This window comes from Capra hircus, chromosome 6 (genome assembly GCF_001704415.2).
Source record: "Capra hircus breed San Clemente chromosome 6, ASM170441v1, whole genome shotgun sequence".
Lineage (NCBI taxonomy): Eukaryota > Metazoa > Chordata > Mammalia > Artiodactyla > Bovidae > Capra > Capra hircus.
The window spans coordinates 15,977,610-15,994,333 of NC_030813.1; the positions used below are offsets into that span (position 1 = coordinate 15,977,610).

At 41.1% G+C, this 16,724-nt stretch overlaps 1 protein-coding gene across 2 annotated transcripts; it reads left to right on the forward strand.

The window, feature by feature from the left end:
* Positions 991-15,386, forward strand: PLA2G12A (phospholipase A2 group XIIA). 2 transcript variants are annotated; one of them, XM_018049225.1, is made up of 5 exons: positions 991-1,377; positions 8,595-8,671; positions 9,851-10,016; positions 11,963-12,067; positions 12,266-15,386. In XM_018049225.1, the coding sequence occupies exons 1-5, from the start codon at positions 1,182-1,184 to the stop codon at positions 12,382-12,384; spliced, it is 663 nt and encodes a 220-aa protein (XP_017904714.1). In that variant the 5' UTR covers positions 991-1,181; the 3' UTR covers positions 12,385-15,386. The 2 variants fall into 2 exon arrangements, with proteins under 2 accessions (XP_017904714.1, XP_013819924.1); XM_013964470.2 differs by lacking the exon at positions 11,963-12,067 and having other exon boundaries at positions 1,002-1,377.

Below are 16,724 nucleotides of genomic sequence, written 5' to 3' on the forward strand. Positions count from 1 at the left end.
AACACAAAACGCCAAGCTAGAATTATTGGTGTAATTCTTATAAAGGTCACATCCATTCTAAACACTTGCAGTATTACCCTGGATCTTATTGTAAAATTCTTGGAAATTGCCAGGATACTAAAATAACTAGGTATTTATAGCTCTGGTAAAAACTACTGCAATTGTTATTTCAGGATGCTGCACTGCGCTGGGATTAAAAATACAGGGAAACGTCACTGGAACCATGAAGCTACACCATATCTTCAGTAGGAAAATTGTGGGTTTTTTTTTTATGCTTTCAAGTTTATAGTATGGCTTCTTCCCTATTACGGAAGAAAACTCGTGGTTTTTATTGTCAAACCATTTTCTTCTAAAATTTCTTAACCAGCATCTACATTTGTCAGCCAGGCACCACAGAGCCTGGTTAACATGTTCCAGTCCCCATCCGCCAACCGCGGCCACCGCAGTCCAAGAAGACCGGTGAGGACCCAAGACCGGGAGATGCCAATCTGAACTCTCATCCCATGTATCACGCAGAATCACGGTTTCAAACCCCAGATTCAGCTGGCCCCCTCGCGACGCTCTCTGCAAGGGACTACGGGGGCTTGTTTCTCCGACGCTGTCTACACCCTGAATAGCTTGTCGCTCGGCTCGGGATGGCTGGGCCGCACACCCCCAAGTCAGAGGAGGTCACGGGGGTTCACCACCTTGCTACACCCTTCAATTACCCGAAGAGCTTTCAAAATATAACAATGCCCACTGACTCCGGGATGAACTTAATCAGCCTGTCTGGGATATGGGGCCCGGCATGGTATTTAGTTAGTACAACCAACCCCTAAGGTAGTACTAACGAGCACCAGGCGGTACCGCCTACCTGGCCACTCGGGAGAACCTCGCCAGCTGGGAGGCAGCCGGGGTCACTCGCCTTCCCACCTGCCCCGCGCCTCTGACGCACCACGCTCCGCGCAGGCGCACAGCGCAGCGGCCGGCCCGGGTCCGCGCGTGCGCCTCGCCCGGCTTCTCTGCCGCGGCACGGTCTCCGGGCGGGAGAGCTCATTGCGCGCGGCGAGCCCCGCCTCCCAGCCGGGCGCGGGGCGTGGGCATGGAGCCGGCCGCCCCCGCCTAGCCCCGGACCCGCGCCGCTGCCTGGGGCGCCCCGACGTCTCCGTGGGGTGGGCCGGGCGCGGCCTGGCGCTGCGCGGATGGCCCTGCTCGCCGTTCTCCTGGTCCTCTTCTTGACCGCCGCTGGGAGGTGCCAGGAGCAAGCCCAGACCACCGACTGGAGGGCCACCCTGAAGACCATCCGGAACGGCGTTCACAAGATTGACATGTACCTGAACGCCGCCCTGGACCTCCTGGGAGGCGAGGACGGGCTTTGCCAGTATAAGTGCAGTGACGGTGAGGGGGACCCCAGGCCCTGCGGGGCCCATGCGTTCGGGGCTGTCGGGAGGACTGGGGTCGTGGAGGTGTGAGATGTCCGGCGAACCTTGTCGGTGTCTTTCTGGCCCTGGATTTAGAAAAACGTAAGCACCGCTAGGATCTTGCCGTTCTTGTGATTGAGCAACCTGCTGATAAATTCACACCATTGCTTTTAGAATGTGAGAGGTCGCCTGAGAGTACTCTGCATTCTGTTTCATTGCATCTGAATTACATTTTTTTTTTTTTTTTTTGCAATTGCATGATGACGATTGCCTAAGAACTTAGTGACATACACTTCATGGGGATGGAGTGAAACAGACTGATTTTAGAGCCTTTAAATTAGCTGACTATGCAAAACATACGGAGAATTTTCAAGTCATGCTGTTTTATGATAACTTTTTCAAGAATTGGTTTAAGTTTTAAACCTACAGAAAATAAATTGCGACCTTTGTACAGACTTTGGTGTACTTTATTGTTGAGAAAGAGTTCCGATTGACTCTTCTAGAACGATTCTATCAATACTTGATAGGAATTTTCTTTCTTTAGATGTCAGTGACCTGCTTTCTCATTGTTGGTTGCTATTAATATTATTCTTTTTATTTACTTTTTCATATTTTTAAACTTGAATTCTGTTTGAATCTGAGAACTTGTTTGGTGTCATTGTTAGTGATAACTTGGTATTTCAGGCAGAGATCTTTCTTTTGAAGCCCTTGACTTTTTTGAATGCCTAAATGCTATAATTGTTCAGATGAGGTACTTGGGCTCCTTTTTTGAAATTCAGAATGCTAAGAGTAATTGGGAGACCGTGTTTCCCATATAAGTGGACAAGTGTGGGGCCTAGTTAATTTCATGTTTGGTAGCTTAAAGTAAAAGGCAACTGGGTGACTTTAGTGGTAAAACTGAACTATACATAGGTGAATTTAAAGGGACTCTGTCATGTGAAAGCATGATGTAACATGCAGTCATAATTTCTGCTTTTCTGTTAATGGAGGTAAAGAATGAATTGTATGTTGTATGCTATGCACTGCTAAATATCATTCCTTCTTAAATATATGCCTGAATGCTACTACCAGTATTCAATCAGGAAAGGCATTTTTGTCCTTTTAGAGCTTGTTAGGAGGAATAAGAGAGTAGCTTGAAGATTAAATGGTTGCTTTTCTGGAGACAGACGTCACCGTTTTACTTAGTCATCCCCGTTCATTAAACAAATATTTGAGTGCCTGGTTTATGTCAGGTGTGCTACCAACTGGAGATTTGGCAGTGAACAAAACCGACAGAAAAATGAGGGGAAAATGTGAAATAAAGCTGACAGAATCCGTGTCCATGGCATTAAATTCTGGTGCAGAGAGACAGTAAACTAAAGGCTAAGTAAAATGAGCCAGGTCTGCAGTGTGTGGAGGTCTGAAGTGTGCCAGCACTTCCAGAATAGTGCAGCAAGGAGCCAACGGTGGTGGTGCTGGGAGGCGGTTAGTTTACTCTTTTAAACAGGTTCAGGGACGGCCTCACTGATGAGATACTACTTTAGAAGAAGTCTGAAATGGTGAAGGTGACACTGTGATGAGCTAGGGAAAGAACAGTCCAGGCAGAGGGGACAACAAGCGTAAAGCACCAGAATTGAAGGGCCGGGCAAGGATGCCTCTGTAGGTTTTGGCCTGAGCCAAAGGAAGGCTGTAGCTGCCATTTACTGAGAGAGGAAAAGTTGGAAGGATCAGTCTTCATAAATTGATTATGAGCCAAGGGTTCTAGAGTTTATTACGTTTAAAATGTCTCTGAAGTTAAATGCATGCTGTTCTTTTTATTTTAACTTGTTGTATATTGGAGTATAGCTGATTAACAATGTTGCCGTAGATTCAGATGGACAGTAAAGGGACTCAGCCATACATGTACATGTATCCATTCTCCCCCAAACTCCCCTCCCATCCTGGCTGCCACATAACATTGAGCAGAGTTCCCTATACTGTACAGTAGGACCTTGTTGGTTAGACATTTTAAACATAGCAGTGTGTATATGACCATCCCAAACTCCCTAACTATTCCTTCACCCTGCCCTTTCCCCCAGCAACCATATATAGTTCTCTAAGTCTGTGAATCTGTTTCTGTTTTGTAAATAAGTTCATCTGTATAATTTCTTTTTAGATTTCACGTATAAGGGGTGTCTAATTCTCCTTATCTGTCTGACTTCACTCAGTGTGACGATCTCTAGGATCCATGGATACTATTCTTATTAAAAATATTGTTTTAATCTTCCCTTTTACTTAAACCTCTTCCACATCCTCACTAAATTTACTGTTTAGAGCAAAGTTTCCAGCGTAAAAACATAAATGAACTTGAGAATTTAGGAAATGGTATGTTTCAGTGAAAATCTTTTTGTGTCTTAGTAAGTACTGTCTGCTCAGGACTCATAGGCTCCAAATCACCAAATTAATAATTCTGACATGATGAAAATTGTTCTTTAATTGCTGTTACTCAAGAAGTCTCCCTGGAACAGTGTTTCAACCTTTCCTATGTTTTGAAATGTGAGTGATCTTATCAGAACCAAATAGAAACAGACAAATCTCAAAACTAGAGGAGCATGGTAATTAAGGGATGTAGCAATAAAAGACATGGCAACCCACTCCAGGATTCTTGCCTGGAGAATCCCGTGGACGGAGGAGCCTGGAGGGCTGCTGTCCATGGGGTGGCACAGAGTTGGACACGACTGAAGCGGCTTAGCATGCATGCATGCATTGGAGAAGGAAATGGCAACCCACTCCAGTATTCTTGCCTGGAGGGTCCCAGGGACAGAGGATCCTGGTGGGCTGCCATCTGTGGGGTCGCACAGAGTCAGACACGACTGAAGTCACATAGCAGCAGCAGCAATAAAGAAGTCAAGGGAGCCTTTAAAACAAAACAAAAAAAGACTTAATGGCGGAAGAGGTGTTGAATTAAAGGGCACAGATTTGTTGCATTCATTTTTATCTTTGCTCTGTGGAAAGAACTCTGAGGAGTGAGTTCTAGTACATAAATAGATTGGCCAGGAGCAGTGATGGCATTTCTCTGTTAATTGCAACAAAGGTGTAGTATACGTGCACAGATACTGCTTGGGGTAATGTGCAAGTTCTCTTCTCATTCCTTGCTTTTCTCAGTGAAGAAGGAATAGAAGTAATCTGCTGAGTGAGAAGGTGGGAATGAAAATGTTGGTTGTTGTTGTTTAGTTGGTCAGTGATGTCCGATTTCTTTTTCAACCCCATGGACTGTAGGCCACCAGGCTCTTCTGTCCATAGGATTTTCCTAGGAAGAATACTGCGGTGGGTTGCCATTTCCCCAGGAAGTACTGGAGATTGAAGAAAATAGGAGAGTGAGTGTACTAGGGGGGAAAAGTGGCATTAGGGCTTTTTGGAGATTAATAATCAGAAATTTAAATTCTCAAGTGTTTGAGAAAACAGGTTGGAGTTCTGTACTGTGCTTCCTACAAAAGGGAGTAGTAAGCTTTTTGAGACCCAACAGCCTTCCCCTTAAGCCTCTCATCTGTTTCAGTGTCTTTCAGGTGAAAGGCATTGGTCTGTTATTAAACCAAATTTAGAAAAATATGTAGAAAAGAACTATCATTGTCTTAGTCCAGGTGGATCTTTAGACTTCAACTGCCCATACAGATGATGAAATGTAAAGCATCAAGATAAGGGCAGTTGTTGAGTTAAAAAATGAGATCAGTGAATAGTAGTTGTATGTAGTTGTGCGAAGTGGGTTTGATTTGTTTTTAAAACTCTTATTCGTAGCCCATTTTCCCGTTAGCTTTCTGTACAAAAATGCTGAGAAATTATCATTTGTAATTTCTGCTTATATATTTTAGGGGACAGTGACCGCAGCGCATTATGGATTTGGGTTTGACTCATGTTGTTTCTTCTGCTGTTGAGTTTTTACTTGCACTGTGTATTAGTCTGCTCAGGTTGATATAATGAAATGCCACAGACTGGGTGATATAAACAACAGGAGACTATTTCTTACAGTTCTGAAGGCTAAAAAGTCCAAGATAAGGGTTGAGCCAATCCTTCTCTATGGTGAGGAGAGGTCTTGGCTTGCAGACCTCAGCCTTCTTGCATGGTGGAGGCGGGGAGTGCAAGGAAAGCAAGTTCTCTGGGCCTCTTCTTAAAAGGGTACCAATCCCGTCGTGAGGCCCCTACCCTTGTGACCTCGTTTAAACATAATTACCTCCCAAAGTAATTATGCATTACTTTGCATTATCACCAAATGCATTGGTAGTTAGGGCTGCAGCATATAAATTTGGGTGCGGGGAAACACAGTTTAATTCATGGCACTTAGTATAAACTGGCACCCAGTAGAAATGCTAAGTACTTTAAATGTTCAGCAGCTTATAATACCATTTATAACAGCATTTAAATAGTATTAATACGGTTGTAATCTTGGTATCCATATCAAATTAACCTTTTTTTCTTTTTCTTCAACTCTTTTATTTATTTAAAAATTTTTACATTTTATATTTGAGTATAGTTGCTTTACAGTGTTGTGTTAGGTATATAGCAGAGCTATTTAGTTATTGTCATTGTTCAGTCACTAAGTTGTGTCTGGCTCTCGGCGACCCCATGAACTGCAGTATGCGGCTTCTTTGTCCATCACTGTCTCCTTGAGTTTCCTCGAACTCACGTGCATTGAGTCAGTGATGCTATCCCGCCATTTCATCCTCTGTTGCCCCCTTCTCCTCTCGCCCTCAGTTTTTCCCAGCATCAGGGTCTTTTCCCGTGAGTCAGCTCTTTGCATCAGGTGACCAAAGTATTGAAGCTTCAGCTTCAGCACCAGTCCTTCCAATGAATATTCAGGGTTGATTTCCTTTAGGATTGACTGGTTGGATCTCCTTGCAGATCCAAGTCTCAAGAATTCTCTAGCATCACAGTTTGAAAGTGTCAGTTCTTCAGTGCTCAGCCTTCTTTATGGTCCAGCTCTCACATCCATGTTTAGTTATACAGGTACATATATCTATTCTTTTTCAGATTCTTTTCCCATATAGATTATTGCACAGTATTGAGTGGAGTTCCCTGTGTTGTTCCATAGGTGTGGGTTGATTATTTTACAAATCAGTTCAGTTCAGTCGCTCAGTCGTGTCCGACTCTTTGCGACCCCATGAATCATAGCACACCAGGCCTCCCTGTCCATCACCATCTCCCGGAGTTCACTCAGACTCACGTCCATCGAGTCCATGATGCCATCCAGCTATCTCATCCTCAGTCGTCCCCTTCTCCTCCTGCCCCCAATCCCTCCCAGCATCAGAGTTTTTTCCAATGAGTCAACTCTTCTCATGAGGTGGCCAAAGTACTGGAGTTTCACCTTTAGCATCATTCCTTCCAAAGAAATCCCAGGACTGATCTCCTTCAGGATGGACTGGTTGGGTCTCCTTGCAGTCCAAGGGACTCTCAAGAGTCTTCTCCAACACCACAGTTCAAAAGCATCAATTCTTCAGCGCTCAGCCTTCTTCACAGTCCAACTCTCACATCCATACATGACCACAGGGAAAACCATAGCATTAACTAGACGGACCTTTGTCGGCAAAGTAATGTCTCTGCTTTTGAATATGCTATCTAGGTTGGTCATAACTTTTCTTCCAAGGAGTAAGCGTCTTTTAATTTCATGACTGCAGTCACCATCTGCAGTGATTTTGGAGCCCCCAAAAATAAAGTCTGACACGGTTTCCACTGTTTCCCCATCTATTTCCCATGAAGTGATGGGACCAGATGCATGATCTTCATTTTCTGAATGTTGAGCTTTAAGCCAACTTTTTCACTCTCCTCTTTCACTTTCATCAAGAGGCTTTTTAGTTCCTCTTCACTTTATGCAATAAGGGTGGTGTTATCTGCATATCTGAGGTTATTGATATTTCTCCCGGCAATCTTGATTCCAGCTTGTGTTTCTTCCTGTCCAGCGTTTCTTATGATGTACTTTGCATAGAAGTTAAATAAGCAGGGTGACAATATACAGCCTTGACGTACTCCTTTTCCTATTTGGAACCAGTCTGTTGTTCCATGTCCAGTTCTAACTGTTGCTTCCTGACCTGCATACAGATTTCTCAAGAGGCAGGTCAGGTGGTTTGGTATTTCCATCTCTTTCTGAATTTTCCATAGTTTATTGTGATCCACACAGTCAAAGGCTTTGGCATAGTCAATAAAGCAGAAATAGATGTTTTTTTGGAACTCTCTTGCTTTTTCCATGATCCAGTGGATGTTGGCAATTAATAGTAGTATGTGTATGTTAATCCCGACCACCTAGTGTATCCCTCCCCAACACCTTTTCCATTTGGTAACCGTAAGTTTGTTTTCTAAGTCTGTAAGTATTTCTGTTTTGTGAATAGATTGATTTGTACCATTCTTTTAGATTTCAGATATAAGTGATATGTCTTTCTCTGTCTTACTTCACTTAGTATGGTAGTCTCTAGGGCCATCCATGTGGCTGCAAATGGCATTATTTCATCCTTTTTTATGGCTGAGGAATATGCCATTGTATTTACGCAGCACATCTTTATCCATTCATCTGTTGATAGACATTCAGGTTGTTTCTCAATGGTAAAGAATAGGCCTGCAATTTAGGAGATGCCAGTTCTGTCCCTGGGTTGGGAAGATCCCCTGGAGGAGGAACTGGCAACCCACTCCAGTATTCTTGCCTGGGAAATCCCATGGACAGGGGAGCCTGACAGACTGCAGTCTATAGGGTCACAAAGAGTCCCAGACGACTGAGCAGCTAACACACACACGGTAGTTATGGAGGTTTGCGTGCAATGGAACAGTGACTGAGGTTGCTAAGATACAGTTCTTGCCCTGTAGATTTTAACCTAAAAATATAAGCATTAGAACGTGCAGGAAAATAGGTTGGATTTATGTGTCATACATATGGACCCAGTCTGGCCTGTAAGCTCTGAAATAGGAGTCCAGAATAAGGATTTATTTGTGCGTATGATGTGGAATTACAAATAAACTGTGAGAACACTTTATGAACTGCCATCTATGTGTACATCTATACATTTGTACTTATTTTGCTTGAGTAAAAGTAATTTGGTAGACAAATCAGCATTTTTAATGCTCATCCAGTTTAACACATATTCACTTATGTCAGCATCAAACAGTAAATATTTCCAAGGCTAGTCCAGCATATTGTAAACTGTGTATTTTCTAACATATTTGAAAATTAATGTTTATAACATTTGTATTTTATAGGATCTAAGCCTTTCCCACGTTATGGATATAAACCCTCCCCGCCGAATGGATGTGGCTCCCCACTGTTTGGTGTTCATGTAAATATTATTTTTTATTTCTAAGTTTTTATGATTGGTAGTCTTTGTAACACTTGATAAACCATCAGTGTGTTCTCAGGTTCAGCAATAATTTTGTTTGTTACAATAGTGATCTTTTATAACTATAACACAATAAGTTCTAATGAAACTAAATAATGTAAAAGTCATGTGTTTTTTTTTTCTAATCCTGTAGATGTTAATACCATTTAAATGATATTTCCTTTCTGTCACAAATATGATTGAAAAGTTTGGAGTATAGAAGTAACACTACTTAGGATGGAAAATTATAGGAAAGTATAGTATGGTATGTGTTGAAACTAGACTGAGTGGGATAGCTGTGCGTTTGTTATAAGGGAGGCTGAATCTGAGCCAATATTATGGGAAGAAAATGTTTTATGAAAGTGATTCCTGGACACAAAGGTTTTGCATATAAAATTATTTAAAATAGTTGAAGATAACTGTGAATTCAAAGGAATAATAATATCTTTAGGGAATTGGTGAACACTTAAAGATTAAACACAAAAACCAAAAAAAAAAAAATTCAGTTGTAGGAGCTTAGACGTTGTCAGTGACATTTCATAAAAAGGACATTGTATTGAGAATCTGCCTGCAATGCAGGAGACCCAGGTTCCATCTCTGGGTCAGAAGATCCCCTGGAGGAGGGCATGGCTACCTACTCCAGTATTCTTGCCTGGAGACTCTCATGGACAGTGGAGCCTGACGGGCTACAGTCCATGGGGTCGCAGAGTCGGATACAACTGAGTGAGTAACACCAACATTGTATTGAGGGAGGAGGCACAAAATACTTTGGAATGGCCAAAAATCATACTTGTGTAGCCCCTGCAAAAATCTTCTAAAGTTCTTTTCTTTATCTTTTTGTTTTTAAAACTATGTTTTATGTCTTGGAAATTGTGTTTGCTATCAGCAGATGACTGCAAATACTCTAAGATGGCAAAATAGGGAGCTTTGGGGCACGGTTTCGAGGGAGAGGACGCAGTAACATGGGGGATGCAAGTGAGAGTAATGGAGAGAGATTTAACCTGAAAAACATTTGGAGGCAGAAACAAATTTTGAAAATTATCTGTACAACAGTCTTGGATTTCTAAGTCTCTTTGAATGTACTACTTCAGAGAAAGGTTGAATTTCATCAACAATGATCCATCCAAATATCGCTTTCAGCTTAACATCGGCATCCCTTCCCTGACAAAGTGCTGCAACCAACATGACCGGTGCTATGAGACCTGCGGCAAAAGCAAAAACGACTGTGACGAGGCGTTTCAGTCTTGCCTGTCCAAGATTTGCAGAGATGTGCAGAAAACACTGGGACTGGCTCAGCACGTGCAGGGTAAGGCTGATTTCATGCGATGAGGGTGAGTGTGTATTCGTATCAGATTTGCTGACAGAAATCTCTCACTCTGTATTACCTTATCTGTTGTGACATAGTCCTATCAATTTCCCGAGATGATTTTGTCATCTAAAATGATTTACAGTCACAGAAGCAAAAAGTGGTAGGAAACCTTGGGAGGAGGGTGTGTGAGGCAGAGAAGAATTCATCCAAGATCTTGTGCCCTGTAGTATAGTCCTAATTATCCGGAGCCTGAAGTTTGAAACTCTGGATCCAGTGAAGATTCCAGTATGGCACAGTGGATTTGGAGTAGGAAGTTCCAAAGATCTGCATCTTAACTCTGTCTCTGTGTTGGGAAGGTCCTCAAAACCCACCCCCAGGCTCAGTGATTTGCTAAGTGGATTCACGGGGCTCAGCATATAGTCCTATTCATGGTGATGGTTATTGCAGAGTCAGCAAAGATGACTGGGTGTTTCAGTATCCTCATTTATAGAATGAGAATGATAATACCCATCTTGTAGAGTTGTCTTAAGGGTAAAATGAGCTATTTGTAGAAATACACATTGCTGTACAAATACCAGTAGTTAACAAGATTTTTTTTTTTCCACTGACAAGCCAAAGAATATACCATACACTGAAATAACAAGAGGAAGGGCAATAAGAAGAGGCAGGAAAGGAAATTGCCATTTTTAAGCATTTTCCATAAGATACCGTGCTAGATACTTGAGACATGTTTTCATTGATGTTCACAGAAACCCAAAGTACTAGTTGGCATTATGCCCCTTTCTAAAGGAAAGAAACTGAGGTTCAGAAAGAAGTAACTTGTCCCAAGTTACATACATCTGTTTACTCCAGTATTCCCCAAGTCTCAGAGGTGTCTTGGATTTTGAAATCCTATTATTAGTAATAACTAGGAAGTAATAAGAAGGAGGAAATCTCTGTTCGAAGTGAAGCTTGAACTCACTCTCTCTGAATCCCTTTAAATGCTTTTGGCTAAGGTAAACTAGTTGTCCAGCTGAAGCACAGATACATGCCATTTCTGCTTTCTGACCAAAGGATATACTGTTAAATGATGAAACCAGTTTCCTTGCAATCTCCTATTTAATAATCATAACCTTTACACTTCTGCAGTTAGTTATATTCCTGAATGGAATACAGTCTTTTGGAAACTTTGAAAATGCCAAGAATTTGTAATGAAAAGTTTCTTTCTTAACCTGAATGTTGGAAACTAGAAGTATTTGAATAACTAAAAATCACTCTGTGCCATGTCTCTGTAAGTATATTAAGGTAATCGTGGACTTCCCAGGTGGTGCGGTGGATGAGTCCGCCTGCCAATGCTGGGGACACAGGTTTGGGCCCTGGTCTGGGAAGATCCCACATGCCACAGCTAGCGCCTGTGCTCTAGAGCCCGCGAGCCACAGCTACTGAATACCGCTTGCCCTCGAGCCCATTCTGGGCTCCGGGAGAAGTCACTGCAGCGAGAAAGCCCATGCGCCGCCGCAAAGCACAGCCCCCACTCCCTGAGGCTCAGGAAAGCCGGTGCACAAAAACGAAGACCCAGCGCAGCCAAGACAGGTTTTTAAAAATATGTTAAAAAATAGATCATCCTACCTGGGTGTTCTAGGTTTCTTAGAATAAGAAAAGTTAAATCTATTGTCTTTTCTTACAGTCTTTCAAAAAATTAAGAATTCCCACCAGAGGAAAAACACCTTCGATTCCTGTGTTTCCCCTCCCTAGCCACATTTGGATATTGGTCAGAGAGAGAGATTGAGGTCTATCTACTTTAAGCATCTTAAGTGTGTGACCATTAAAAGCTATTGGCTTATAATTAAGTGTTTTGAGGTGTCTCCATTCTTAACCTTCATTCTTTTCTGCACCTAAAAGTCGCTCCTTAAAGTGCAAACTGAAAAGTGTCATCAGGCTTCTCTGTTAATGATATTTTTCAGATACAAGGGAAATTAACAGTGATGAGCGATCAGTGCTACTGAGAGAGACTCATTGTCTGGTACAAAAAGTTGGCTTGAATAGTTGCATGCAAAGAAAACATACAGGTGAAGAGACTGAAATGAAAAGTCTGTGTATGTATATGTATGTGACTAGTTTGCGAGAGCTTGGGAAGACGTTCACCTAAATAGGTTTAAGTGTCCACCAAGGCTGTGCCTGGCACTGGGCTGAAACATGTAATATATGTGAAGAGCAAGTGATGCTTCGCAGCTGCCCAACAGTGATGGCACTTTCTTACTTTGCAGCCTGTGAAACCACCGTGGAACTCTTGTTTGACAGCGTTATACACTTAGGCTGTAAGCCGTACTTGGACAGCCAACGAGCCGCGTGTAGGTGTCGCTACGAAGAAAAAACCGATCTTTGAAGAAGATGCTGCCAAGTGGTGACAACAGATGAGGACAGAAGAAGATAACCTTTGACAAAGAGCTAACGTTTTTACAGCCTAAAGTTGCCTTATTTTCGTGAAAGGATTATTTTAAGACCTTACTTTGACATTAAAACTTCAAACTAAAGAAGCAAATGCAGGTTATCTTCCCAGACGTTGCTGCCTTAGTATGCCGCATTGTCTTGACCGGTCACAGAAAGCGGTGCATGTTAAGGGGAGAATTTTTTAAAGAAAGAGTATGACTCGATTTTCACAACTGTATTTACCAAAAAATAAGGTCAAACGTGAAATTCATGATAAGGTATGTTCAACATTATCTTATTTGGAAATATGGTGAAGTCTTCACTTAGAAGTATGTTTGTTTTCCATAAAATTTAAAATATACATATATGCCCAGAAGGAGCTGACTTTTATTTTTGCTCTTTTAATTAACACATACTGTACAGTTTTTCCATAATCCACTGAAACACAATGAATAAGCCACATTTCTATGACTGATGGGACTAGTCACAAGGACAAGGGTATGTCTGTTTCTCTTGTAAAACTGGAACCATCTGCTGGGACCTCTTAGGAAGCAAAACTAGCATATCTAGGTATTAATGTAATGTGCCTATAAGATGACATGAACAAAATTCAGAAGCGTAGCCATTCCCATTTTATGAACCACTCATGGCAAATGCCATATTTTGCTATAACCTTTGCCTATTGGAGAAAAGATGGATTCAGTAAGACAGAATGATGAGTTGTTTAACACACATCAGAGCAATATAATCTATTATGCTTTGGTATTTACTCCTTAGTACTTGGTCTTCATAATAGATTTGGGGATATTTTTAAAAGACCATAAACCTTTTACTAATAGCGGCCTTAACAAAATTGTTCTTGATATTGTTCAGTTTTGTTTTTTAAGTCTTTAACTGTGGAATCAAAAGAGATGGGAAAACAAGATAGAAAAAACTGTCTTTTATAGAGCTCAATTTGTGCTGAAAATTAGTAACGCATATTTAAGAGCAAATTCCAGAACTTTAGCTGCCTCTGAAAATCTCTTCAGCCCCTTGGAAAGCTCAGCTGTGTCCCTCTAACATTTTTGCTTACCACTGGCTGTTGACTTTCCCTAGCCCGAGCTGTGTATGTCTTCTGGGTAACCTATGGCCAAAGTTATTAAGATAAACCACTTGGAAAGTCAGAGAAAGATAATAGCAGGGGAAATGGTTCTTTTTAAATCATTGAGAACTAAAATATGTTTTGGAAAAAGACCACATTTCCTAACTTGGAATATATGTCATTGCTAAGAACTTGATAGCTTCCCCAACTGAGATGATGGCGCTCTTCTGCTAACAGATGTCCTCAGTTAAACAAAGCGAGTGTGTCCCTCAGGACTAAGTAAGCAAACTAGACTCCAGTCAGCAATATTTGACCAGGTAGCTTTAAACTTACAATAGATTCATGGATTTTCTTGGCAACCTTGGCTTTCTCAAGAGGACAAAGTCAGAATGTCTTTGTAAAATATTTAATTCATTATCATAAATGTACAGATATCAGTAGAAGCAGCTTTTATGTTCAGATTTTTAAAAACTTGTCTAGGAATAATTTTAGATTTACCAAAAAGTTGCCAAGATAGTATAGAGGCTTCTCATATACACTTTATCCCTAATGTTAACTAAGGAGCCAACATTGATTGGTTCTATTAATGCAACTCTAGACTTTATTTTGGAGAAGGAAATGGCAACCCACTCCAGTGTTCTTGCCTGGAGAATCCCAGGGATGGGGGAGCCTGGTGGGCTGCCATCTGTGGGGTTGCACAGAGTCGGACATGACTAAAGCGACTTAGCAGCAGCAGACTTTATTTGACTTACACTAGTTTTTCCACTAATGGCATTTTTCTTTTCCAGGATCCACTCTAGGATACCACGCTGCAGTTAGTCATCATGTCTAATTAGCCTCTAGTCTGTGATGGTTCCTCTGTCTTTCCTTATTTTTCATAACCTTGACAGTTTTGAGAAGTACCAGTCAGGTATCCTGTAGAATGTCCCTCAATTTGGGTTAGTCTTTCCTTGTGTTTGGACTAGGGTTATAGATTTTTAGCAAGAAAACCAAGAGTTGACCAGTTCTTCTCATCAAATCATATTGGTTGTTGATTGTTACCAGCTCGTTAGGTTAACTCTAGACATTTGGTTAAGGTAGTAATCGTTAGTTTTCTCCACTCTAAAGTTACTATTTTTTCCCTTCCTATGCTTCTGTTCTTTGGAAACCAGTCACCAAGTCCTGGTTGTGGTAGGTGGGGGATGGGCAAGATTACATTCCACATTTTGATAAGGAATTTTATCTAGATATACTACTTGAAATTCTTGTTAATCTCCCCCTCACCCACTTATTATTCAGTTATTTGTATTAGTATGGATTCATGCTTATTTCTTTTGTACTCTGGGTAATATATACAAATCCTTCCAGCTTGGCTGTTGGGAATCAGGTCAGGTTGACTCTGTATGTCTTTGACCTGCACCTTCCTTTTAACTTTTGAGCATCTCCATACTTTCTAGCCAGAAAGTAGGAAAGTTGCTTCGGGCTCATCATCTATATTCCCCGCCCCAGCACTAGAATCAGCATCTTTTCAAAGGTTACTTTGATTGAAGAATGGTTTCCAATGGCACTTAGAAACCAAGATCTGGACAGTGGATAGCTTGTTTCTACTGGGGTGTCACTGCTTCGAGACCCTTCCACCAAACAGAGCTAGGAAATATATGTATACTAATCCATGTACATGTACATATCTGTAATTACTTATGTGTATATATATGTATTAAGCTGTCTTCACTTGAATTCTGTACAACAGGGCATATATTTAAGTTTTAAGGATGGTATTTTCCTTATCTACAGAATATATTAATGAAAAAATCACATGCCAAAAAACTAGCTTTTAGCAGCTCTTTGCAAGACATATATTGATATTTTAAAATAATAAAACTATATTGCCTTCAAACGATGCCTGTCTTTTTCAAGTCTTTTGACTCACCTCTTCCAGGGACAGATATGGCTGTACTCATTTCATAGGTGGAGAAACCGAGGTACAAAGACATTGCAATGAAGACAATTAAAATATGAGGGCAAAAGCAAACCCAGCTTTTTGAGCAGGCTTTCTTCAGTAACCCCCAAGAATAGTCTAGACTAGTAGTACTAATTAAAAGGTTGTTTTGTTAGCTTATAACTACTTCTCCCCAAAGTGAAAATGTGCTGTTTCTGTCAGTATGGACAGAAGTGCAAGATTGTCAGGTCAAAATGATCATTATTTTATGTACAAAACAGGAATAACATCTAACAAAGTGAAGATAATGGAGTCTTTCTGTAAAAACAACTCTTTTTAGTAGACGGGCTTTATTAACTTTTGGGAGTAGAATGAAACCGATTAGGTAAGGACCCTTCCACACAGGTAACGCTGCACTGGCCACAGTTCACCAACACTACCCGCTGTGTATTCAAGTCTTGTAAAACGCCTGACTCTAATGTTTGAAAGGGCCCCCTTAGTTTGCTGTTTTTCCTCCGAGTGTTGGTTCAACCAGTATATGAAAAAGAGCTAAATGAAGAGTTACCAATCAAAATAACTAAAACTAGACCAACGGTATCATCTTTGCATTCAGGCTGCAGTGATCTAATGCTTTGGTTTGGTCTCAGGCTTAATTTGGTTTCCAAAACATCCTTCGGTCTCCTTGCTGACTACTTAACAATATTTGTCTTTGTTGGCTCTCAAATGTAGGAATCAGAATTATAAAAATTCGGTATTTCTATGATTTTATAGGAAAAAACAAGGTTTAGTGGGAGTAAACACTGAAAAAAGAAAGGCCACATTTTAAGTTTTAGAATTCCCTCTGAATTTAACTTTAGCCCATATATTTCATTCCTTGGATAGGTAACAGTTGACTAAGAGCTTCAGTTTCAGTAAATTCTGTAAAAGTGACTATTTATAATGGCAAGAATCAAGCCATCCTGTCAGGTAACTTTTGGTCTTTAGTCTATCTTAATTATTTTAATAATATGGATTTACTAAGAGTTCTTTTTTTTCCTTCTTTGAGAAGGACGAGATTACTCGGTAGAATTCTAATCCATCTGTGTCTCAAATGAGAGCATGCTGCAGAGTCACTGGAAGGCTTGTTAAAATATACTCCTGGACCCCACCTGCAGTTTCTCATCCATAATGTCTGACTGTATAGGTCCCAAGAGTTTGCATTTCTAGTACATTCCCAGATGATGTGGATGCTGCTGGTTCAGAGGCCACAGTTTAAGAACTGTCTAGATAATCTTCAGTAGGTAAAAATAACACTGAC